The sequence below is a fragment of the Zophobas morio genome, unplaced genomic scaffold, assembly GCF_036711695.1.
Source record: "Zophobas morio isolate AGI-343-1 ecotype UQ-CSIRO unplaced genomic scaffold, CSIRO_AGI_Zmor_V1 ptg000021l, whole genome shotgun sequence".
In the NCBI taxonomy this organism is placed as follows: domain Eukaryota; kingdom Metazoa; phylum Arthropoda; class Insecta; order Coleoptera; family Tenebrionidae; genus Zophobas; species Zophobas morio.
In genome coordinates this window covers 12,788,293-12,815,169 of record NW_026972126.1, presented here as the reverse complement: position 1 = coordinate 12,815,169, position 26,877 = coordinate 12,788,293, and the positions used below count along the sequence as shown (strand labels likewise).

Below are 26,877 nucleotides of genomic sequence, written 5' to 3'. Positions count from 1 at the left end.
TTCTAATAAGTATGTACTTCAATCCACCAACTTTTCGATTCTCCAATTCCCTTGATTTTTCCATTTTTAGAAAGATTTTAATTTTTTGACCTTTTTTTAATGTTTCCTTTTTCACTTTTTCGACTTTTTAATTTTCCGTTTGTTCTTTTCTTCAATTTTTGGATTTGTAGGTCTTCGATGGTTCAAATTTAGAATTTTGTAGTTTCTCGCTTTTCCAATTTTTCGATCTTTCCATTTTTGAATTTATGTGAATTTTCCCATGTGAGACCTTCTGATTTCCCAAATCATCAATCTTTAATTTTTCAATTCTCCGATCTCTTCTTTTTTTATACCTTCATAGCCTTTGTATACTTTCATTTTAATGTTTTCATTTTCAATTTCTTGATTTTTAATTTTTTAACCCTTTAAAAAATTTTTATTTTTCAACTTCCGAAGTTATGGAATTTTTCAATTTTGAAATTTTTGATTTTACGATTTCTCGGATTGCGAATTTTTCACTTTTTCGACTCTGAACATTTCTTTGCGACTCTTCGATTTTACAATCTTCAGTTGTTTGGATCCTTCGATTGCTATTTTTTCAATTTTTAATGTTTTCGACTTTTCATTTATGGGATTTTTCGAGGTTTCGATTCTACTTTTTTTTATCCTTCAAATTCTTCATTTTCCCATTTTTAGATTTTGCAGGTTAACAACTTTGTAAGTGATTCATCGACCATGCGATTTTCCAGTCCCTCGATTTTTTCGTATTTCGATTTTTTGATTCTTAGTTTTTCAGTTTTCAGCTTCTATTTTTCGACTTTAAAGTTTCAGTTTTTTCATTCATTTGTAGACTTTCGACATTTTAATGTTAGAATTTTGTAATTTTTTATTTTTATCATTTTTTCGATTCTTCAATTTAAAATTTTTCGATGCTTCAACTTTTCAAATCTTCAATTTTTTGTTTTATATTACGTTCTTCCGGTTTTTCTATTTTTAGATGTTTCGGTTATAGTTTTTCTATTTTGCAATTTTTGTTTCTTCAAAGCTCGATTTTTCAGTTTCACAATTCTTAGTTTTTCAGTTTTTCTGTTTTTCGATTTGAGATTTCCGATCTTTTAATTGCAGAATTTTGCAATTTTTGGATCGTTTATGGCAGTTTATGTTATTTAATTGAATATATCGTTTTTCTGATTTTTCATGTCCAAATTTTTTTATTCTTCAACTGTTGATCTCATCAATTTTATTTTATTTTTTTTTTCAATTTGTTGATTCCTAACTTTCTTTACAACTCTCCGATTTTACAATCTTCCGGTTTTTCTATTTTTTAATTTTTCATTGTGGGATTTTTCGATGTTTGGGTTTTACAATTTTTCTATTTTCTAACTTTTGGTTCCTCAGAATTTTGATTTTTCAATTTTTCGATTTGAGATTTTCGATCTTTTAATTTTAGGATTTTGTAATTTTTCGATCGTTCAACTTTGCGACTTATAGGCATTTTAATATTTCGTTTTTTGGATTTTTTAATTTCAAATTGTCGATTCTGTAACTTTTAAATTTCTGCAGTTCCAATTTAAAATTTTTTGATTTTATGATTTCTGACTATTGATTTTTTAATTTTTCTGGTTCTAACTTCTTTACAACTCTCCGATTTTACGATCATCCATATTTTCCATATACATATTCTATAATTTTTCGTTTTTCCCAATTTTCGATTTAGCAATTTTTGATTCTTCAAATTCTCCATTTTTCCATTTTTAGATTTTTTAGGTTTTAATTTTAGAATTTTGCAATTTTTCGACTTTTTTCTTTCGTTTTTTCGATTTTTCAATTTCAAATTTTTCGATTCCTCAACTTTTGAATTCTTTTTCAATTTTTAAGTTATTCGATTTTTCATTTGTGGGATACTTCGAAGTTTCGATTTTACAATTTTTCGTTTTTTCCATTTCTTCAACTTTGCAATTTTTGATGTTTCAAATTCTTGATTTTTCCATTTCTAGGTTTTTCAGTTTTACAATTTTGTTTGTTCGATTCCTCGACCATACGATTTTTCAATAGATCGATTTTTTCGATTGACGATTTTTCAATTTTCAGTTTTTTTACTTTTTTCACAATTTCTAATTTAAAAATTTTTCTATTTTGCAATCTTTCGATTTTTAGATTTTAGATCATTTAATTTTACAATTTGGCAATTTTTTGATTTTAGACTTTAGTTTCTTCAATTTAAATTACAAATTTTTGGATTCAATTCTGAATTTCTGCAATTTTTCAATTTTAATTTTTTTTTTTTTAAGATTATCCAACTTCTTTCAATTTTTTGACTTCTAACTTTCTTTACAACTCTCCGATTTTACAATCTTTAGTTTTATCTATTTTTCGTTTCTTCAACTTTTCGAGTTCTAACTTTTTTACAACTCTTGTACAATTTTTCGTTCTTTCCAATGTTCGATTTAGCAATTTTTGATTTTTCAAATTCCCCCTTTTTCCATTTTTAGATTTTTCAGGTTTTAATTCTAGAATTTTGCAATTTTCCGATTATAAAATTTCGTTGTTTAGATTTTTCAATTTCAAATTTTTCGATTTCAACATTTGAACTTTTTACTTTTTGAACATTTAACTTTCTTTAGAAATTTTCAGTTTTAATTTTTTTTGTGGAATTTTTCAATGTTCCGATTCTTTTAGCCTTTTCCATTTCTCAATTTTGCAATTTTTAATTTTTCCGAGTCTCGATTTTTTCAGTTCTAGATTTTTTAGTTTTATAATTTTGTAACTTCTTCGATTCTTCCACCATGCAATTTTCCAATCTCTGGATTTTTTCGTATATCGATTTTTCTCAATTTTTCGATTTTCGTTCTTTTAGAATTTTGAAATTTTTCGATCGTTCAGCTTTGCCGTTTTGAGTATTTTAATCTTTCGTATTTTCGATTTTTCAATTTCAAATTTTGCGATTCTCCAACTTCTGAATTTTTCAAATTTTTAGATTTTTCGATTTTTCATCCTTTGAACTTTTCTATTTTTCGATTTCTCACTTTCCCAGTTTTTTTTAATGAATTCTACAATCTTTCGTTTTTTCTATCTTTCGAATTTGCAATTTTTGATTCTCCAAATTCTCGGATTTTTCAATTTTTCAAATTGTGGTGTCAAAGATCTGACACCAATCTTTTTATGAGTTTCTGAGATTCTTTGTCTAATAAAAATTGACACAGACAGCCGACAGACGGCAGACAGACAGACGGAAACGGAGGGACTTATTTTTTCTCTCTCTCAAGGTAATGAAACGTAGAAAAATTTAAAGTAGCCGTTCATCAGATGGATCTTATTCCCAATTTGAAGGAAAACTATTTTCCTTGCAACATTTTTGAAAATCAAAAACTTTTGAAAGAAATAAATCAGAAATATTTAAAAAGACAACATATTAGAACACAACTTGAAAATTAAATTGGTTAAAACTTGACATCGACAATATTAATTTTCCCGATAACGAAAGATAAAAGGTTAGGTTAAGAGATAATAATAATTAAATATAATCACAACTAAAATATTTATGTTGAATAAATAAAAAATTTATACAAATATGCAGGACCCACTTAAAAAAGAACCACACAAAACATATCAGGGGTGATCAAAAAGTTTCTTGATTAGGGTAGGCTACGGAAATATTTTTCATGTCTAGTCTGACTACAGTATATAAAAAAATAAGAAAACATTATTAATAACAATATAAAAATAAAATTAAAACCGACGAACACCAAGTTCGCACAGAATAAATTATTATATAAAAAAGTGTTAAACTTTCCATTTACGAGACCTCCATATATGCATGTGTACCGTACATTCACGATATCGATTAAATGACGCAATTTTGGGTCACATAAAGTTCATTGACAGCTCAAAATTGTTTCTGAAAATAGTATTTGCTCAATGCCGTTTAGCTATTATTTACACTCGTCGACAACAATTCCTTTATCTATTTCAATTACACTGGTACTTGTGATGAAACGAAACTCAATATTGACTGCAGTGTTTCTTACAAAGTTACGAGATAAATATTGAAAACTTTCTTTACTTTTCGATAAATTTGTTTAAATGAACGTACGTTAAACTTTGATGGATGGACATGAATTCATTAAAATATTAAGTAATATGATAATAACTATACTAAAAATAAACGCGGCACCACGACTACTATAAAAATAAAATAGTAGTAATAATAACGATAAGAGAGATAAATCTGCTAATAAAATATTTTTAAATGTGGAAGATAAATTTCAACAAAGGAGGTTTGCTAAAATAATCACAGGTATTATAAATTCATTGTACGAGTTGATTTATCTCCTTGTAAATGCACGGATAGTCATCATGAATCAAATTAGAAATCCTCATTTCCGTGTAATTATCTTTTATTATTATAATGCATAATTACATAATTTTAAATAAGCTTGTTCAAAAAAAATTAATAATGATGGCCTGTCAGTGAGTAAAAGTAAGGTTAAGTCTTGTCGAACTTTCATTGACGCGGCTACAGGTTGCACTGTACTTTACCAAACAATAAAGTTTGATAAAGATTAAAAGCCCATTTTGCTCACAACCTGAGTGCATATCGATCGCTTTTCGCCACAGTTCAACTTTGATAGACAGGGTAGAAAAAACAAGTTCGAAAAACATCGCTTGACGTACTTTGTATTAATAATGAAAGCTATTATTCCATAAATTGAACATAAAGGAGCTCTACGTCGGCGTAATTAGCATACATTTGACAACACTTCATTTCGCGCGTTTTGCTTAATCATACCATGCTGTCTCAACGCAACCATTTCAACTTGTCACCCCTAATTACCCGTGGCGCCAGCTGACTGACTCAAAGCACTAAAACTACATTTGTTTTCGGCGAATCCGTCTCTGCACTTGGGTAGGGCGCCTATTCGAGCGAACAATAGCCGCCCGTGAAATCCCAGCCCATCCTGTCATCCCACAGCCCTCAAAATTTTCTCCTTTAATGGCACAGGTGCGAACTTCCCGCGGTTCTTCCACTTTCGCCAGCTCGCGGTCATGTTTTCACGCACCGCAGTTACATAACATGATAACAATAATTTGAACCCACTGCCCAAGGCGAAAACCATTTGCTTTTCGAAACGGTCGCAGCTGATTTGAGCGAGGTCTGTGGGGGCCGGGTTTCGGGAAGGTTCATTTATTTAATTACCCTTATCGGTGGAACACACCCTCACGTCTGCATGCGTTCCGCTATAATGAAAACGAATGAAAAATGGGCACGTTTTTGAAGCGAAATCGCGGGTTTTCCGAGAAGTGTGGGTATCGATCAGTGGGGAGACGGAGACTGTCTAGGTGAGGGTGACTCGCACGACACTGTCTACGATGTCACGATTACAATCCTTCAGGGTTAATAATGGAGAAATAATAATCGTGATAATGATGGCAGAAGCGATAAGAATGACTAAAAAAAATTTTTTTTGAGCGATGAGAGTGACTATGATTTCGTTGTTATATTTAGGTGAGGGTGGTTTTTGACTTACCACGGTGTCGTCCAAGATTTCGCGTTTCCTAATCCTTTCGATTTTGGAGATCGTGGAACTGAACATGCACAGCACGAGAAAGCACACACTGAAGGTCCTCCAGGAGAAGACCCTTTGTAGAACGGCACAGCACCCACACATTTCGGAAATGTATTAGAGACACTACGTGTAAGAGTCCGACCGGTATTATGTGAAAGTAAACATTTCGCGGATTTATATGATGAATGAAGTTAGGAAATACGGCAACCACAAAAACGTAAGTTCTTCAGATAAATCGAAATTCGGAAATCCCCGGTGGTATCCATTTTGCCGCCTTTTCTCAAAATTTCGAACGTCGCTAGAATCTTTTCCTTTTCGTTTTGTGTTGTTTCTACTTTTCGTGTAGCGTCTCCGAGATGTTTTATTTCTGTCAGAACGGCGAAAATAGACCGCAGGGGACCCGGAGTGCAAGCAACCAACACGAACAGTGGACTACACTAGAATGGGAGAGAGTTGTTAGTGCTGAAACGCGTATACAACTACTGCTCACCGCCTGTACAGAAAAACGCTCATTTCGGTCTTTATTTTTTGTTCTCGGCGACGACGACGACCCGGAGTCAACAAATATGAAGAATTTGCGAATTGGAGTAATTGTCGGCGTGACGACCGGATTATTCTATTAACGGAACGAAGGCAAATCGTTGCAACAAAGAAAGCGATAAAACAAAGAACCGCTGATAATTCTTTGGCTTTTGATTACCGCGCTTCCTGACAGTTCGCCGCTTGCTGAACGGAACGGCGCCCCTCGTAAATAACGGGATTATAGTAAAAGCCGGATTTTTGGGCCGAGGGCGCTCTCGACCCAACAACTTCCCCGAGATGTACAAAACATATATACTTCTTTGTTTTTGTTATGTGTTTGAACCACCGCCTCACAATTTGCATAATTCGGTAAACACAAGCTTAACCCATACTCAAACATTCTATTATTAATGTGCCCAAGTAATTATTGTTAATCTCGGTAAACACTGAATATACACAACACGTACTCCTAGTGCGCATAATTGCAAATTGTAGCATTAGGGATAAATGGAAATACTTACACAGAAATATAGTTCATAGCTCAGAAACACTAACCTATTTGTCCGTTCCAAAGTTTTGCACGAACGGTAATTAGTTCTACTTTTTTATTGTCAATGCATTGTGTACTTTAATTGTGGTAACCTATGATTGGCGATTGTGTAAGTGGTATTGTTATTTTAAAAATTGTTTACATAGGTACATACAATTATGTCGCAAGAATTGCAAAAATATGAGAATATAATCACCACCTAGTTCAAAATCACAGCAAGAGCTATTTATTTGTATACCTAGAGCGCAAATTGTTGTTTTGTCGAACGCTACAGAAGGCACTTTGAACCCGCGATGCACATACAAGTTTTTCTACAGTCGTGAATGAACTTGTTGCTTTTTTTACATTTTTTAGATGTTTGTCGTTTCTAGAAATATATGTACTTAAATAGTATTTTTTTAGTTCTTTTTTCTGCCCCTTAAGTCAATGAAGCTTCTTTCAATTTATAATCAAAAATTTAAAAAAATCCCATGCATCATAGTTTTTCACGTAATAATACACGTGGAGTGTACAAATAAAAATATTTATAACTTATTTGTATTATCAGTTTAAATAGTAGGGACAGAGCTAATTTCTATTGCTAAAAATTGGCTAATATTTTGCACGGTTTTGGAGAAAATCGCTGACGATTATTAAACAAAAGTACAGAAAACATTTTTTGCGACGTTGCTATGGCCTTTTTTAAATTATTCAGGTCATTAATGTATAAATACTCTCCGAAACTACTGGACCGATTGTTGTCAAATTTTATGTCAAATTCATGTATATATTAATATCATGTAGATGGTAAAACACTTACTAAAATTTGGCTAATTATCCCCATAAACAACTTGATAATGTTTTTTTAAGTAAACATCATTTAATTTTTATAAAATAACATGCTCCTATAGTTGTGGTTTATGAATCCGCATTGATTTTTGACCCTAGACATTTCTGGTATAAATAAGCGGCACGTGATTCATTACCTGAATAACTTATGAGTCAGCGTCTCCGCCATGTAACCCTAAGGTCGGGCGTTCGAAGCGCACATAGGGAAGTGGCTTTCGACCAATTTTTGTTTGTATTTATTGGAAAAAATAACTATACGTACAGCGGTTTATCCCTTAGATTACGCATCACCATGAACCATTGATAAAAATTCTTAATCTCTTATCTAACTCATTCATTATTAAATATACAGGATGTACCGTTGAACGGCTACATACCGAAGGTGTATTATTTAAATGCAACACATCTATGATTTTACAAAATTTGGATGCTTTATGCAAAAAGAGGAAAAAAAATACATTAGACAGGTTTTTTAAGATATTTGGAATTTATTTGTGTGAAAAATTGTTCCATTTAAAATTTCTCAGCTCGAAACTAGAAACTTTGTACAAAATATTTTAGTAATCCTGCCTTGACATAAGTATATAAAAGCTTGAGTAAATTAGCAAATTCTCTACTGTTCTCAGATGGGATACCCTGTATTTTGATAACATGTTCCAACTTGTCTTTAAAGAAACTTAAGTTATTTTGTAATATTGTTGCGATAAATCCTAACAAATCTGGTACTAAAAGAAAATTTACCATAAAACCAGGGTTGAAAATATTATAATCATAAAATACGGGGTGTCCCATTTGAAAAGTATAGAAAAACCGGGAAAAACATGCATTCGATGAAGCGGCTTAAACAAGTTCAAACCCTGTTGAGTTTTATAGATATTTCAAGGGAAGGTAACCGAAAAAGTTTGATGCCAAATGAAAACCTACGATTTTTAAAAGTATCGGAGCTGTGAATTTGTAAAAATGAACACTTTTTAGTTTTTTTATGATGACCTCTATTATTAAAAACAAAACATATAACACAAGTCACCGTGTAAGAAAGCCATGCCATGAGGGATCAAACCCACGACGTTCCCGTTCCCGTTGTACTATTGCTATTCAATTCGACCCTCCGACCTCTGTAAGTACCACTTTGGATCGTCTGACCGTTTTCGAACCGTTTTTAAATTTCCGCCGCCGAGCGAAAAACCGTACCGCCTTCACCTTTTTTTTTTCTTCCCGGGTCGCCGTATCGTCCCCGCGCGATTTCTCGTTCTAGGGTCGTCGCCTCCAGAACCATGAGAATCCCGTCCCGAAGGAAGTCGCCGTCCAGGAGAGAACGACCGTGCGGGATATTTAATTCTTTTTGTTATTTTTTTGTGAACCCGGTTATTGTGAATTTTCCTCTGTGTTATTTTATTTCTTGTTTCCGCGGGCGTTCACCAGACCACTTAGTGATCCGTGTCTCCGGCTTCAGGGCAACCCCAGTGCTTTTTCCCCGGAGAGGGAGGTGGCGCCCGAGCACCGCCGCTCCCGACCGAAGGCGCCACCTCGTGTTTCTGTTCGGCGGACTAGTCGCCCTAAGGCTTGGCACCGAGGCACGCCACCCTCACGCGTTATTGGCGAAATTCCGGACTGTCACCCTTCGTCACCGTTCTTTTATGAAATTGAAATAGTATTTATTAAGAAAAATTTTAAAGGAAAGCATCAAATTGTTGGTGGTTATGTTCAAATAAATTTTGGTCTGCATTTTACCAAAATAGACACAGACGACGCACGACAAACGACTGACGATAGACATACAGACGAAAACGAATGACCTATTTGACAACAAAACGGTCCTGTATTTTCGAAGATTAACTGCCTAATAAAAATGGACACAACCAGACGACAAACAACAGACTTACTTTTTCGTATTCTGAGGGTCATGAAACATTGGAAAAACATTAAAGTAGCTGTTCGAGGGATGGGTCCTATTACAATACTTTCGCAGTTTACTAAAAATAAATATCTTGATGAAAAAATCCTTGGATACAATTTTTTTCATGCATTTTTTCAGTATCCAAATTTATAAACTTTGGTGTCTAACCTTTAAATGCAACATCCTGTTTGTTTGAAAATAATTTAAATTATGTTCTGAGTTCTGTCTCCATCGCTAGACCGTTGGAATATTTTGGGTAGGTATACCAAATTCAAATGTAAATGTTTAAAGAGTTTGTCACCTTGTGTTTTAGAACCCAAAACAACATCCACACTCAGAATAGATAGAGAGACACATTATGGAAGACACACAAATATACAAAGTGTTTATAAAATATGAGGCAAAAATTCACGGGGTTATTCCTTGGTTTACTTTAAGATTTTCTGTTACTGAATAATTTTCGGAAAAATGCTTTTTTTCCAAGATACGGGGCGATAAACGTAAAGTAAAACCACTCGATTCCGAGATTTAAATCCCTTGAATTTTCATTTAGCAGCCATTTGAAAACATTAGAGTACATTGTTCGTTGTTCCATTGGAAAATGAAGAAGATTGCAGAAATCGGACTGAAGGTGAGATGCTAGAAGAAGCAACTCTGGTAGTTTTGAAAAAGTAAAGCGAAGGTATGAAACTCTGAATGTTTGCCGCATGTTTAGTAAACACTCTGTGTACCCGACTTGATCTGACCTGACCTGACCTGACCTGAACTTTTTTTTATATGTATATGGGGAAACCCGCATGGGCACCAGGGACTTAGGTTCGATCATTCCTGGTAGTGCCAGGACTTTTACCGGCTGAAACCCCTTCCTCGACCACCTGTTCTTCAACTCCGCCGGGACCCCGTTAGCATTATTTCAGGAGGAGTGGTTGGTCGCCGGATTTTTCTTCTTATTTCTTTTCTTCAAAGACTTCAGGAGCGAGCCTGACTTTTCAATGTTCCTTATTCTGCTTCTCTTGCTTTCTCTTTGTTGGTCTCTTCTCTTTAGATATGTCCCAAAAATCCCGTGGCCGGTATTGCTTGCGTAACAGTCTACGTTTCCCCATTTTCGGGCTTCCTTGCATCTTTAATGGATACTTTGGTCCATCCGTTATATTGTGTCCACTGGTTTTCGCAAAACATGACACCATATGGGAGCCCCGAATAGCATTATGGACGATACCACCATTGTGATCACAGTCCTTTTTTTGTCACTGCAACCTCTTACATTCGGTAATATTCTTGACAGAGCTGCAATTGTTTTGTTTGCCTTTTCACAAGTTTTTTTCACATGGTCGGTCATCCGATAGTCTTTGTCAATTGTCACCCCCATATATTTTAGCGACTTACTATTAACTATTCTATCGCCATAAATGGAAATTTCTATATGACGAATTTTTCTTCATCACGACATTAATACTATTTGCCCATTTCTTTTGGTTTCTTGGCTATCTTTTCCACGCCATAACTTGTTTTATCTTCTAGAGACTCTTTGTTGGCTGCTGTTACCACCAAGACTAAATCGTCAGCATATGCTATGATCTTCACTCCATTTTCTGTAGGTATTCTTATGATCTGGTCATAGAATAGGTTCCACAGGGTAGGTACGAGGACCGAGCTCTGTGGAACTCTGTAAAATATTTGGGTCTTCTTTTCTGGGTCTGAAGGATTGTATTATTTTTATCAAATATCTGCTGATCCCACAATGTTGTATCTACTATCTTCATCCTAGGTGCCGAGTTGAAAGCATTTTTTACATCTAATTTTATCAGTACACATAATTCTCTATTTCTGTATGTTTTTGTACTTAATTTTCTTGGCACTTCCAAAATTTTGCTAATCGTATTTATTGTGGACCTTCCAGCCCTAAGTCTATAATCCGGTCCGAGTGTCTTTCTTAGTTTGATACGTTCTGCTGCTGCCATTGTTTCAGTTGGGGCGATTTCAATATTTGACCATAGACCCGACCTGACTTGACCTGACCTCGCCTGACTTGGTCTACCATGATTTAACTGGACCTGGCTGGCCTAATTTGACCTGACCTGACCTGACCTGACCTGACCTGACCTGACCTGACCTGACCTGACATGACCTGACAAATAAAAAAAACAATTCAGAAGAAACGAAAACTCCACTAAAGAATTAGGAATATATGTATTATAAATAAAACTAAAGTGTGTAGGAGTGTTTTGCGAGTGCAAAAAATTGTATATACGCCTCAGGAGCGAAATGCCTTCGCCCTCTGTCTACAAACGGCGCCTCAGGAAAAATCATGCATTTCTCTCCCTTGATGATGATCTATTTTCAAAAATTTCTGAACCGATTTATCCAAACGAATAAAAATGTAATACTAATACATCTCCCGCCCTTTTAAATTCAATAATGTAAACACGCAAGTCCAAAGCAACGAACCATTTAACCCTAGCGAATAAATTCAGCACAAATATAGAAACTTGTACAGGATCGCAATAGCATCCGTCTCGCTCTTTTGCGAATACCCTCTCAGTTCCCATCACCTGCTGTTTCTCACTTGACAACAAATATCAAGAATTCGCGAATTGAACTTAATTGCCGGCACGACGATAGAGCCGGCTGATTTTATTAAGAGTGCGAAGGCAAATATCCTTGCAACAAAGAAAACGATAAAACAAAGACCGGCTGATAATTCTTTTCGCCTCTGATTGCCGCACTTCCTGCCAATTTGCCGCTCCGCCTAATAAATATCGAAAGAAGAGAATGAGGAAGTGAGCAATAAGCGAAGGAGCAGACACAGCAGAGACGGGGAAAAATTCGCATTCAATTGAACGGCCAATTAAAGTTTTCGTTGTTATAACCGCCAATTTGTTTTTCAAAGTGATAAACCAGTGGCGTGACAGTGAATAATTGTTGCGCAGGACGAGACAAGAAACTGATCGATGCGCCTGTATATTAAAATTTAATTCGACCGGGACAGAATTTATTGCCGCACATTTAACTTGATTTTATTGACCGGCTATGGACTTGTGCTGACGAAATTACGGCGAGGACGTTTACAGGGTGGCTCGAATTGTCTTCGGTGTGGCAATATCGATGACCCGGACGGGACGGCGCGGCGATGGGAAAGTTGCTAGGCCAGATGGATTTAATATGATTCAAGTGTGATGAGGATGATGACACACACTGTATATTTTTAGCTGGATAGTTTATTAAAGGAAGTCAAGGACGTTGTAAGTTTACTATCATTCAATGCAATGTTGTTCTATGAACACTTGAGTTCAAAATTGCTCTAATAATCAAGCTTATCACTTATCAAATGTACAGAGGATTTATGCATAAACCAGAAACAATAATTACTAGGATTAAATTACTGAGTTATTATTATCACTGTTATTATTATTAATATTACAATAAAATTATCTTTATATCGAAAATAAAATTTTTGCGAATACAAAAATTACGTTCTTTTGAGGATGGTTTTTCTTTTTAGTACATTATGTAGAGTCAAATATTGAACGATTCAATTTTGTTTTCTGCTTTACAGATTTTCTTTAATTTCCGAAAATTATCTACATTGAAGACATACTTTTTTGTAAGTGAAATATGTATATTCTCACAGCACTATTTTTATTTACCACACAATTGAAACAACTGACCCGTTGTATACTTAGTAGTTTCAAGCGTTTGATCATATTAGTTCCACCTCTTGTCTTAAAAAGAAGTTTTTTTCAAAAATGTATGTATTACAAATTAGTGACATGTAACAAGATGTTAAAAACAAAGCCACAGAGAAAATTCTAGGCCACCTAACTTTTCTATAGCAATTTTAAAAACATTTTAAACTTACTTTCAGCTCTTATTGTCTTCTAATTTGTAAGAACCCTATAAATTCACTTCACATCTCACACTCCAGTCTTTGATTAAACTGACCGCAGAAAATAGGTTTTCAATATACGAGTAAGTAGTAATTTTATTTGAAATAACCTTTGAATCACAGCCCGTTTATGTTTGCTTACTCATCAATATCAAATACAACCAAAGTTTAATAAGTAAATACATAAATGAATAAATATAACACAACAGTTCGATAGTAACAATATCCCCATATTTTAAGTCTGTGCGACAAGTAAATAAATACCAAAAAGTGTTGTTTCTCACGATGAAATGTATTGAAATATGATAAAAAAATGCGGACGTTTAAAGTTATAAACAAAGAAATATTTACAGAGGAAAAATGGATAACTTTGAATTAATTTCTTTCATTTCTTCCATGTGCAAGTTTCTATTGGTGTTTTAGAATTTTCCTCGAACCAGTCTGCAATATGTGTTCATTGGTACATACATACAGGGTGTCCAGAGCTTTGGTGGGGTATTTATAATGAAATATTGAGAAAATTCTTTGAATATTCAAATAAACTACATTACAATTACAACTTCGAATTATTTTTAAACGTATATGGTGTTTCATTTAAAAGTACATATCAAAATTGTATTTTTTTAATGATTTAAGAATTTGTGTAGATTTCGCTTCTTTGCAAATAAAAAAAAAAAAACGATATCAGTTGCTTTTTGGTCGACTTTTCAAAAATATTGAAATTTTTATGTAAAAAAAATTGATTGAAGGTTATTTTCATAGAACTTCCCTCGCCCTTGAAGTGCAATTCAACAAATCTCGCTTCTTTGAAAAATTGTAAAATTTGATTTTGCGAAATTTTATTTGTGGAAACCTCTATACATACAAAATACTCCTATTTCTTAGTAATGATGGTGACTGAAATCTACCTTTTTTTTCTCTGGGACAATAACCATAGCAACCAGTAGTCAATCAATCGTTGTGCATTATTCTTAATAAAACAATCTGTTATTTTTCATTAATAAATAAACAAAAAAAAATAAGAATAAGACATTTACCTATACATTATAAACAAAAACAAGACCGACAAAAGAAAAATCCATTAAAGCAAAACTAAATAAACACTAGAGAAGATGTTTTAAATTTCTGCCTTGTGCATATAAGTAAAGTCGTAATGTTTCCAAATTTTAATCATTTTTTCTAAAACTTAGTCATCAGTACTTACTAAGATAGAACTGATTTTGGCAAATGACATAATCCTCTGAGAAAATAGGAGTGGCTGGGCGGGGCTAGTACCTGCTAAGATAAAATGACATACCCTCTAATAAAAAAAAGCGTGGGTGGGTGGGGCTAGTACCTGTTAAGACTGATTTTGGCAAATGACATAATTATTATAAGAAAAGATACTAATAGAGACTCCAAAGCATTTTCAAATTCTTTCCAAACAGGAATACCTAGAACCTTAGGATTGTATACCACATAAAACACCAGGGGACCTAAAATCCATTGCAACATTTTGAATATAAGGTTTTGAAAACTTTGACAATTTTTGATACGTCAAACATTTTTTACTGCTTATCCAATTTTTGCTAATATGTATCTTTATATCAATCAAACATTGTTGTCAAATGGAATTTCATCAAATTACACTCAATGCCAAAATTAAAAGAACACCAAGAAGGAGTCGTGATTTTCTAATGAAATTTTATATACAGGGTAAGAATTGATTAGAATTTAAGTGTTATCGGACCAGTAATTTTTATAAAAAAAAAAATTTTCTTGTGCACTGAAGAAGTACAAACACAAATTTTTTTTATTTTTTTTTAATTTTGTTTTAATATGTGTAAACTTCCTTTGCAACATGAAACTTAAAACATGTTTAAAATGGAAAATTTTATCGATTTTGCAATTATGCTCCACCCCATAATTGCGAATAACAAAGATTTGCAAAAATGTACCATTTTAACCATGTTTTAAGTTTCTTGTTATAAAAAGATGACTATGTGTATTAAGAAAAAAAAAAGCAAAATATAAGCCCCGCCCACACGCCTTATCTCAATTCTGATTATTTTTTTTTTGTTCGTTGTAAGCCAGGGGCGGAGCTTCATTGTAAAATCTTTATTTTTCTACGTGAATTACCATGTGAAATATATTCTTAAGTAATTGTGTTATCCAAAGAAAACTAAATATATTAATTAAAAAAGAAAACCAAAAGAGAAGCCCCACCCATCCGTCTCGATCTCAATCGTGATGAATTTTTCATTCGTTGTCAGACCGGGGGGCGGAGCGTAATTGCAAAATCGATATTTCGCTATACAAATTTACCATTTTAAACATGTTTTAAGTTTCTTGTTATGCAAAGATGACTACACATGTTAGGAAAAAGAAGCAAAATGTAAGCCCCGCCCACCCGCCATGTCTCAATTGTGATGATTTTTTTATTCGCGGAGCCTAACCGCAAAATCCTTATTTTTCTACGCGAAATAAAAAACATGTTTTTGAATATCGTGTTGTTCAAAGAATATTATGTATATTAAGAGAAAAACAAGCCTGAAATTAAGCCCCACCCATATCCATCCCAAGCTCAATTGTGATGAATTTTTCATTCGTTGTCAGACCGAGGGGGAGCCTAACTGCAAAATCGATACTTTCCGACAAAAATTTACCATTTTAAACATGTTTTACCATTCTTTTTGTAAAAAGAAGACTACACATATTAAGAAAAAAGGGCAAAACGTAAACCCTTGTCGTTATAATACCTAATCTGTTTTTGAAACAAATAGCAATAATTTTTTTTTATTACAAAAACGTATTTTTTACTATTTTTCCCCGATATATATAACAGTAAGACTGTATGAAACAAAAAAAAATCCATGAGAGAATGAAACGTGCGGAATACTCGCCTTGCAAGTCCAAAAACCTCAAGGCGGATTCATTAACCACAAGTACAGGAGTACGTTGTTTTAGAAAATTTAGACCCTTTTTATTTTGACAAATTTTGAGGGGACGTCATTACACCGTTGGTAGGGATGATCAGACATATGTTGGTTAGCGTTTTATCATCTACCATATTTCATACCACATATACACCATATATATTCATAAAATAAATATAAAAAACAATCGGTTGGTAGTTTCAGAGATTTTTAAAACAGATCAGGCCAGGTCTGGTTAAAGCAGGTTAAGTCGAATAGAGTCAAGTCAAATCAGGTCACGGTGGGTCGGGTCAAAACTGATCCATAAGGGTTTTTTGATCAAGATATAAGATAAGATCAAAACTGTCCTCTTTCCCTGAAGTACAGTCCACCAAATTCCGCCTCTTCAGAAATTATAAATTTAATCTTTTCGTGATAACCTCTATAAATCAAAAAATATAGACAATTTGGATTTTTGATTAAAATCGGAATGCCGAGGGTGAAACATCAAGGCGGATTCATAAATTACAAGTATGTTATTTTATAAAACTTAAATGATGTTTACTAAAAGGAATTTTGAGGGGGTGTCTTCAAATTGTTGGTGGGGATACAAAATTTGAAAAGAACCGGTCCAGTAGTTTCGGAGAATAAATCTGTCTAATGAAAAACGACACAGATTGACGAAAGAGGCCAGATGATAGACAGACAAACGGAAACGAGAGCTAGGGGTCACGAATCGTAGAGAATGCAAGAATGTAGTCATTCGGGGCCTTGACTCTATTAAAGTTTGTCCAGAATTATAAGAATTTTATGGACTCCCAACGTTAATTTGTTTCACAGCTCAGGCGTCAATTCTATTGTACAGGTAAAGAGCCTGTCAGGGGAAAGCCGATCTTTTCTGTACCTGAGTTCGCCCCGCTCTTCAGCTAAACAATAAAACTGACAACAGGGCTGTAAATTTGGGAGTCCATAAAATTCTTATAATTCTAGACAAACTTTACAATACTTCCTTAGCATACCCTGGGAAAGTAAATATGTTCAAATGTAAAAATTCACAGCGCCATTATTTTTAAAGATGGAGTCTCAAGTTTTGCGAAAAACATTTGTGTGTAAACACACGAAGTATTGTAACAGGGTCCATCCGGCGAAAGCTTGTTTTAATCTTTTCTCGATGTTTCATGACTCCTAGAGTATGGAAAAAGTAAGTCCTTCATTTCTGACTGCTGGTGATTTTATTAGACATGTAATCTCCAAAACTGCTGCCCTGATTGTTGTAACATTTTACATGAATTTTAGGAATATCATGTAATAAGCATTCACGTTCGGTAGAAGTAACTGACAGAAACTTTTCTGTGGTTAAGTTGCAATCTTAAGATCACTAGAAATTTAAGATTGGCATCAACTGTCTAATTTTCTAATTCAAATGTCAAATCTGAATTGTGTGAAAAAAAAACGAAGTTTTTCTAATTTCAACACGCTTCGTTTCAAGAAAATCCTTAAATACAGCATGGAAACAATTTCCATAAAAGAAATCACGAGAAAGCTCATTTTAAAGGAAAAGAAACAAGAAATATTTCGTTGTTTTCAAAAAATTGGGTAAAACGGAAACAGTTAAACTGGTGGCAAAAATATTCTCCGTAAAGTTCGCTAGTGTTGTCGAGTGTTTTTCGAATTTTAAAATAATACAGATACAGCGGCGCTTGTGCCGTTAATATTATAATCAGAATCAGAAAGACGACTGCGCAGATTTATATACCTACATGCTTTGTTGGTTCCGTTCTACAATTGGTTTTTAAGTTTTATATAATCGTTATTGTTTTGTATTGTCGGCTTTGAAAATAATTGTACGTAATACACGTATAAATTTAGGTTTCCGAAGGCGAAGTTTTTCACATTTTAAACACGTTATAGCTGCCAGAATCAAATTTCTAAGGCGGTACCTATCTCCAATTGCGTGATTGTGGTGAAGATTTACTTTTCATTTTCTTGGATAAGACATGGATATACCAGAACGGATCCATAGTGAAATTGTGGATCCATGATGATGACATCAAAGCTTGTCCTCCTAAAAAAACTAGTGAAGGGAAAAGATTCAAAATTTTTCATGCGGGTTGCTCTTTGGGCTTTTAGAGGGATGCGATTTTCTCCTTGGTTCAAAAATAGATTCACCAGATTACCACAAAACCATCACATTTTCGATATTTGACCTTTACTTACTTACATGTCACATTTTTGATACCTACTTTCTGACATTCCAGTAATACATTATACACTAGAACAATTATGTCCGCAGTTACACAGCTTAAAAAAAAAAGTTACCAAATCTAGTTACATCTACCGAACGTGAATTCATTATACATGGAACGCTGGCCAGAATTTGTTTAGACATCTTCGCTAATAATTTAATGACGTCATCTCAATTTTTTTTTACATTACATAGAATAACATAGTATGCTTGCGGGTTATCAATCTGCCTTTATTTTTGCCTTAAATATCCATTTTTTTTAAACGAACAACGTAATTTATAAATTTTGAATATCGTACGTTACACGCGACGTAGACCTAATTCACATTTGGTGAAATATACTTAGTTGTATTATCTATATATTTCTGAAAAATCGGATTTGTTTGATTGTACTTCAGAAGCAAGGGACGTTCTATCTAATAACGTAAGACCAATTTTTTGTAAACTGTCAGACTTTTCATGTTTTTGAAATTGAACACCCTATATTTTGTAATACTTTCGAACTTACTTTCTTTTGACACTCGATTTGTTGATTAGTAATTCTAAAAAATTGGTCGAAGGTTATTTCGACAGAACTTCCCTTGCCGGAAATTCCAGACTTCCATTTTTAAAGATGGTAAAGTTAATAATTTTTAAATATCCCATATTTCGGCTTAAAAGTACAAATACGTTGAAAACTTAAGTTCTAACTCCACTTGGGTTATATCAAACTATGTCCAAAGATGTTTTCAATAATTCACGGGGAATTTACCGCCATCGGAACGTTGAGACACCCTATACATATAGAAATATCTATAGAATGAATTCTAAACTACTACTAGGGTAAATGTGTACAAGAGTACGCACTTAGTGTAAAACTGTCAACAACTTTTTAATTTTTTTGGATAGACAAATTTTATGATATGGGTTCGTTATATACATGTTTAGAGATCAGATATATTTAATTGTACGCCCCAACACCACTATATTTTAAGAGTAATTTCAATTTTTGTCAAGATGTGTAAATGCGCACTGTTAGACAGTTCATTGCACAAGAGTGCGCATTTGAACGCTTATGAGTACGCATTACATTTTATGAAAAAATATTTGTTTCTAAGGTGAAAATAAATGGGAATAAGTGACTACAGACTACACATAAAACGGGAGACCTATTTCTTCGTACTCTAGGGGCCTTGAAAAGACGAGAAAACGTAAAAATAGAAAGTCGGTCGACGGACTCGATTACAACACGCTCAGGAAGTAAAAATAAAAAAAAAATCACCATAACCACCACCCCACAACTCGAGAAGCAGTACAAAGTAGTAGAGTTAAATAATTCATTACCGTATGATATGTATCTCCAAGACTATTAGACTACATATTGCAAGCAATGCGCACGCTTATACAATACCTCGCTGCGCACTCTTGTACATTTGTACATAACCTAATGTTTTCAAAGTTAAAAGCTTTTGATGGACAGAAAGTGTAAAACTGTTAGTGTATAACGACACCTTAAAAGTTACAACTAATGAAAATTATTACTGTAAAATAAAAGAACTGGTACGTACCTTACAAAAAACTAAAACTATGAGCGGTAAAAATTACATCCACACAACGTGTGAACATAAAATCGTCAGTACGACCAAACTATAAACTATATTCAGGTCACTTTTGCACCTTTATCTCAGGTTTAACATTAAATTCTGAATGGTATAACTTCATCTTACCCAGATGGCACTAATAAGCAGAAATCATCAGTGCGTACTCTTATACATATGCGCACTCTTGTACACATTTACCCTATTGTTTCTCATAATGAATTCTGACTTTAAATTTACACAGTAATAAAACAGTGAAGTGTCTTACCAATATGATAATTGATAATCTAAAAATAATTTGTCGTTTTTTACTCATAATTTTTAACATTTATAGATTTTTCGATGCACAAAGCTATCAGTTTATACTACCTCATCTGTGAAGCACAACTAACACAGCATGCATCTCTAGGCACGCTTTACAGGATTTCTATAAATCATTATAAAGTGGAAGTAGGTCATGAAAACGTGCCGCCTCTCAGTTTTGGACTTTGCTAAATGCCCAAAGACGCTCGACAATAAAAAATAAAACTAATTCATTACAATAAAAAGAAACAAATTTATCGCTTATTGTCAAAGATGTTTGCAGATTCTGCTCAAGTCGTCTTGAATCTTCAATAACTTCCTAAGATACTGAAGGTCTTGCAGGAGATTTCCTTTTGTTGACACTGTCAGTTCGAACAAAACTGTTAATTACATGTCTAATGTGAGCCTCTAAAAATGTTCCTTGAATTATGAAATCACGGTATATGGGCAGATATTCTTGCTTACAAGCGGTTACAGAATACACCCTCTCTTCGTTTACGAATGTTTCATTGTTACATAACAATTATCTTGTTCAACAGAAAAAACCATTTTCACGGCCTTCGCTTCCTAGTACAAAAACAAATTTTCGTATGCAAGCACGAAGAGTTTTGAAACCAACTGCTCTGTTGTTTTGAGTTTGGATCAACAATAATTACTGCAATTCACACTTGAAAACGTTGGAACAATACAAGCAATGACTTTAAATGACAGGTTACAAATGAAATTGCAGTACCTAGGCTAAAGCAGAATGTCAAAGCTGCACATTTATTTAAAATTACTTGAAGATGACGTCATTAGTCTTTTGGAGAGGACGAACGACCAAATTATCGTTTTCGTTTTGTTAATACATTTTTTTTTATTTGACTTTATATGTACTTCTTATACGAGATCACGGCCATTAATAAGAACTTTCAAGAAGTTACGTATAGCCATTGTAATCTTAAAAAAAACCTGGTAATCCAGACTTATTTTTGAAGTGTAATCCATACTCCTAATGGTAAAAAACGGTGCATTAATGTATTGTGAGCTATGAAACGCTAAAAAAGATATAAATATGTAATGAGATATTTGTCACGACGATTATAATACCTGACGCATTTAGCTTAACGTATCTTGGCCTGGTGCTCGAGAAGTAAAAGTTAAAAAAAATATAACACTGATTTCGTAAAACTGAAAGTGGAATGTTAATCGAAAACACAAACATTATGAATAAAAAAATACTTATAGTCTAAAAAGCAATAAATAAACCGAGACAAATATGGAAAAATCATTTAATATTCATAAATCCGGTAAAATTAATAATTTCAAAAAAAAATGGTCAAGTTCATACCCGGATTTGAGCACTCTTGCACTCCATTGGCTAGGTGAGACACGTAATCGTAAGTGGAGGTCTCAACCGCAGTCATACCATGACTATTTTCGTACAATGTGTTGAAAAGTACAATGCAGACCTAGGAACTATTTCTAATTTGGCGATGATTATTGTGGGTGTTGGCGCCTTGAATCCATCCATTATAACGAATGGATTAACAAAATGTGTCACGGAAGTTTTTCCTTCGTGTTTGTGATCACATTAGGTGTGAAAAAAACCATTACCGAAACCCAAACACGTGTTGCACTCGAATCGAGAGCTTCGATGAATTCAACACGGCTATTATCGGCTACCCTCTTGAACGTGAAAAATTAGGTCGGTACTTTCCTGTACCGGCAGCTGCTAAGAAAAAAGTTGTTATATTGTCAGCAGTGGCTAATAAGCTGGTGTTAATGACATTATTGTATAAACAGGCCAAGCGGGTGGCAGCTTTATACTTAATCTAATTACGATAACGTTACAACTTGCAAAATATGTCAGAGAAACTGATTGTTGCAGTTGTTGCAACGAGCTGTCCTTAATTAAAAGCGAGAAGAAATAATTTGCGTTATCACGCCGGCCTCTAAGCTGCAAGCGTTAATCACATTAATCCTGTATTTTTACCAGTGATTATTTTTAGATGACGTGAATAAGTGTGTTAATCAACGAACACGAAGTTTCCTACTTAACCTTATTATTTATTTTGTAAATATTTAAAGGACGGTCTCGGCTGTTACAAAGGATTGCTTACACTTTGATTGTTTTGTAGTTTTTTGTCAAATCACAAAAAAGATAGAAAATTTTATTTCGAAAAATAAAACAAAACCAACTGCTCTAAAATTATGCACACGCTTTATCGTGAGCATGTTAAATCCCTAAATAGGAGGGTTTGTTCATCCCTTCCAAAAACTTGCTGACGTCATTTCAAAGTTTTACAAAGCAATCTTCACTTGCAATGCGCAAAAAAAATTAATTAATCACACAGTCTATTTTTTAAATTTTCAGCTCCTTTGTTCTTCTACAAGATCTCTTCTCTTGTTTTGTTTTTTCTTTGGCGCCATTTCCTTATCGATTTGATTTAAGTTAGTTTGGCAGGCAATACAGTACATAATTGTAAATGACGGGTCAACTTCGCTGCAGTTTTTTTTTTTTTTAATTAATTTCAGAGAATAAGAAAACGGATTCAGTCTTTCCTAGTTCGCTAAAGCCATTTATAACAGGATTGTTTACACTTCCAGAGCTCATATTCTCGTAGTAATCGATATTGCAATGTCATCAACACGGAATGACACTTCTAAAAGTAACTTTATTTGCTAATGGACAGGGCAGGACTAATAACATTATCTATACACTCCAGACCGTTCTTCATTATCTTTATTATAACAAACTTGAGTGTGTGTATTGGAAGCATTGTACTTACATTCCTCTCATTGTCAGACTGCTAGTCGCTGTAACATTATTAGTTTCATTGAAATTGACTCAAGGAAAATGAGAATTTTTTTATTGTGTTGAAACTTCTCAAGTGAATTACTTCCGTTTTTGATACCTTATGAAAAAGGCGAATGCAAAGCGTATTGTTTGCCTTGTATTGAGTAAAGAGTAGTAAAAATAATAAACCTGTAACATAATACATGGTAGTGAAAAGCTGAGTGGTGGCTGTGGCACGTGTTCGCTAACGAACACGTCCAAGTAAAAGTGGCCACTTGTCCAAACCCAAGTTGCATAGAGGGGCGGTGTGGAGACTTCAAGAAATTTGCATTGTGTTCGTACAGGTAATGACACTGTTGACATTTTCAGGTTGAAAGCCAAATGGTCAGAAAAATAAATTTGTAAGGAAATTTGCGTTACGTTATTACCCCCACAACACCGAAAGTTTGTCCACCAAGTTCGTTATTCCCAACTACGCAATACAATTTGCGCTGTGTTATTATTTCTATTATTTGTGACCGATATATTTCTGGCCAATTGTTTTTCTAATATCTAGAAAATAAATGTGAAAAATTATTGTTATTCTTATCTTGATAGGTGGGCATCCCTAGTTCCCATAATTAAACAGTGCCCTTTAATACCAGGCAGAGGAAGACTCGAATCTTGCCTCTGTAGTGTACGCAAAACTGATGTCGTTTAATATGCAGGCTGTCCGTAATGCACCCATAACCGGTATGTGTTGAAAAAAGATAAAATTCAGGCCAGCCGTATTTTACGTGTTTGCAACAGTGACAAACAATGATATTTCTAATGTGTATGAATCAGTTTATATCTGAGGCTATTCTTCATATTTTCTAGTAGGCCGGCTTTTGTAAAGGTAAGCGATTTTAAATCTAATCCTGCTTCCATAACTTCAGGAGTATCTCAGGGGCCAATATTAGGTCTTGTATTGTTTATATTACCTATAAATCATGTCGTTAATATATCTCAATACTCTAAACCACTTTTGTATGCTGATGGTATAAACATTTTTTTTAAGTCAGTGGTGTTCTAGACCGAAAAATTACAGTCCGATTTAGACCGTTTTACTGAATGGAAATTGATTAATACATTAACTATTAACACCAATAAGAGCTACTTTGTATCTTGAAAAAAAAACTGAATAAAAAATTTCATAATTACAAACAAATTTTCAGGAAAATGGAGTGAGCCATTCCTGATTTAACGAATAAAATAAATTGACCCATTCATTAATTTTCGTCCTCCTATATAAGGAATTCTAAAAAATATGAATGTAATGATAAATCACAAGTACGGACTCATATTTTTCACATTTTCGGTAGAGTTTATTCGACAAAGTTTTGAGATTACGTCATCGATTTTTTGAAGGGAAAAAACAGATACATTTTGACTGCAAATTTACCATGCTTACGATAACATTAAAACGTCTACAAGATTTCAAAGCATTCGTTTTTGAAGCTTCTGATTTGATCAATAAAATAAATTGACTCATTCATTCATTTTTTTGAGACACCCTGTATAATAATTCAAAAAAATATTAATGGAATTATCATATGTTGCACATTAGAATTTATTTGGCGAATTTTTTTTTTTTGGGGGTCGTAAATAGATAAATTTTGATGAACGATTTACCATGTTTCCTATAACCTTAAAACGTTTGGAAGATTTCAGAGCATCCAGTTTTGTAATATCAAAGTCAAATTTGACTGATCTGGAAAATGATCTATGAAAATAAATGGCGGGGATGGGACTAGTATTTGTTAAGAAAAGACTGATTTTGGCCAAAGATGTACCCTCTAAGAAAATAGTGGGCGGGTGGACGGGGCTGGTACTTGTTAAGATATGACCTATTTTGGCAAATGTTATACCCTCTAAGAAAGGAGAGGGTGGGTGTGTGGGGCTAGTCGCTGCCAAGATAAGACTGATTTTGGCAAATAACATATCCTCTAAGAAAAGAGAGGGTGGGTGGGCGGGGCTAATACCTGCTAAGATAAGGCTGATTTTGGCAAATGACAGCCCCTAAGGAAAGAGAGGGTGGGTGGACCGGGCTAGTACCTCCTAAGATTAGACTGATTTTGGTAAATGAGATACCCTCTAAGAAAATAAAAGGGTGGGGGGGGTTAGTGCTTACTAAGATAAGACTGATTTTGCAAATGATATACCCTTAAAGAAAATAGTGGACGAACGGGTGGGGCTAGTACTTCCTGAGATACGACTGATTTTGGCAAATGAGTATAATGTTGTTGTACAATTTTGTTTCTGGATGCAAAGGGTAAAAACTCAACACGGATTCATAAACTATAGGTGGGGGAGTATACTATTTTTTAATTTAAATAACTATTGTAAAAATTGAATGTGACGTCATATCGCTGGTGTGGATTTTCACACAAATTTTGGTTAGCCTTTTACCATCTACACGATATCCCTGATACACATACCAAATTTGACACTTGGTCCGGTAGTTTAGAAGATCGTATCTCTAATAATAAAAATTGACACAGACGGCAGACAGACAGACGAAACGTCTACAAAACATAAAAGTAGCGGTATTCTCCCTATATATATCCGAAAGCATTTACTATAACAGGCAATGCGATGTAGTGTACAGAGATTTCACCAAGTCCTTTGATCAGACTGATCAGGGCTTACTTCTTGAAAAATTAAACAACTTGTGCTTTTCGGATTTCTTAATCTTTCTATCTTTCGGCTCCTTGGTTTCAGATTTTCTGTTTTTCAATTTTTCCTTTCTTCAAAATTTAGACTTTTTAATGTTTCATTTATTTTAATTTTTCTATTTTTAAAATTTTAGATTTTTCGATTTCTCGAGTTTTCATTTCAGTTCTTCGATATTTCAATCTTTCAAGTTTTCGAATTTTTTTCAAATGGTTCGATTTCTTAATTTTTCGATCTTTCGACTACCCGGTTTCAGATTGTCTGTTTTTCAATTTTTCCTTTCTTCAAAACTTCGGTTTCTTTATTTTTCATTTTTAAAATTTTTCGATTTTTCAATGTTTTGATTTCCCGTTTTATCGATATGGGATGTTTCGATATTTTGATTGTTCAGTTTCTCGATTTAGGAGTTTTAGAATTTATAACTTTTCGGATTTTTATTTTGGGCTATTTCGGTTTCTCAGTTTTTCGATTTTTCGACTTCATGACATTTCGCTTTCTCAATATTAATTTTTTTTAAATTTTCGGATTTTTCAATTTTTTGATTTCTCGATTTATCGAGATTTGGATGTTTCGATTGTTTAATTTTACGATTTAACAATTTTTCAATTTTTAACTTTTCTCGATTTCTCAATCTTTTGATTTTTCGATATCTCGGTTTTTCGATGTTTCGATTTTCAATTATCCGATTTTTCAGTGTTTCGATTTTTTAAATTTAGGAGTTTTGATTTCTCAATTTTTCGGTTTTTAAATTTTAGATTTTTGAATTTTTCATGTTTTCGATTTTTCCATTTTCAGTTCTTGGATATTTCTATTTTTCAGTTTTTCGATTTTTTAAAATTTTACATTTTTCGATTTTTCAATTTTTCGGTTTTACGATCTTTTTATGTTTCGCTTTCTTAACATCGTGGTTTTTCGATTTTTAGATTTCTCGATGTTTCAAATTTTCGATTATTTTGATTTTTCATTTTTTTCTCAGTGGTAATATCATACAATGTATCGAAAATAACCACAAAAATTGTTCCCAAAACAAAAATAACTACATTTTCCGGAAAAAAATCCATTATATTATGTATTACGTTTGCAACAATATTGTTAATTTATTAGAGTCGACATTGGCTTGAGCATGCTCTGGTCTGTAGATCAAACAAGTTCTCAG

The 26,877-nt window shown here is 33.6% G+C and overlaps 2 protein-coding genes across 2 annotated transcripts in view; one reads left to right on the top strand and one right to left on the bottom strand.

Moving 5' to 3' along the window:
- Window positions 1-6,028, bottom strand: part of LOC135132917 (matrix metalloproteinase-25-like) — a 115,224-nt gene extending 109,196 nt beyond the window's left edge. The window contains exon 1 of the mRNA XM_064061140.1: window positions 5,508-6,028. Within this exon, the coding sequence (XP_063917210.1) occupies window positions 5,508-5,648 (141 nt within the window). The 5' untranslated portion in view covers window positions 5,649-6,028. The remainder of the gene's footprint in view (window positions 1-5,507) is intronic.
- A 635-nt stretch (window positions 6,029-6,663) lies between these two features.
- The window catches only part of LOC135132918 (beta-glucuronidase-like), a 68,163-nt gene continuing 47,949 nt past the window's right edge, over window positions 6,664-26,877 (top strand). Inside the window, exon 1 of the mRNA XM_064061143.1 lies at window positions 6,664-6,727. The gene's annotated coding sequence lies outside the window, so the exon portion shown is untranslated. The remainder of the gene's footprint in view (window positions 6,728-26,877) is intronic.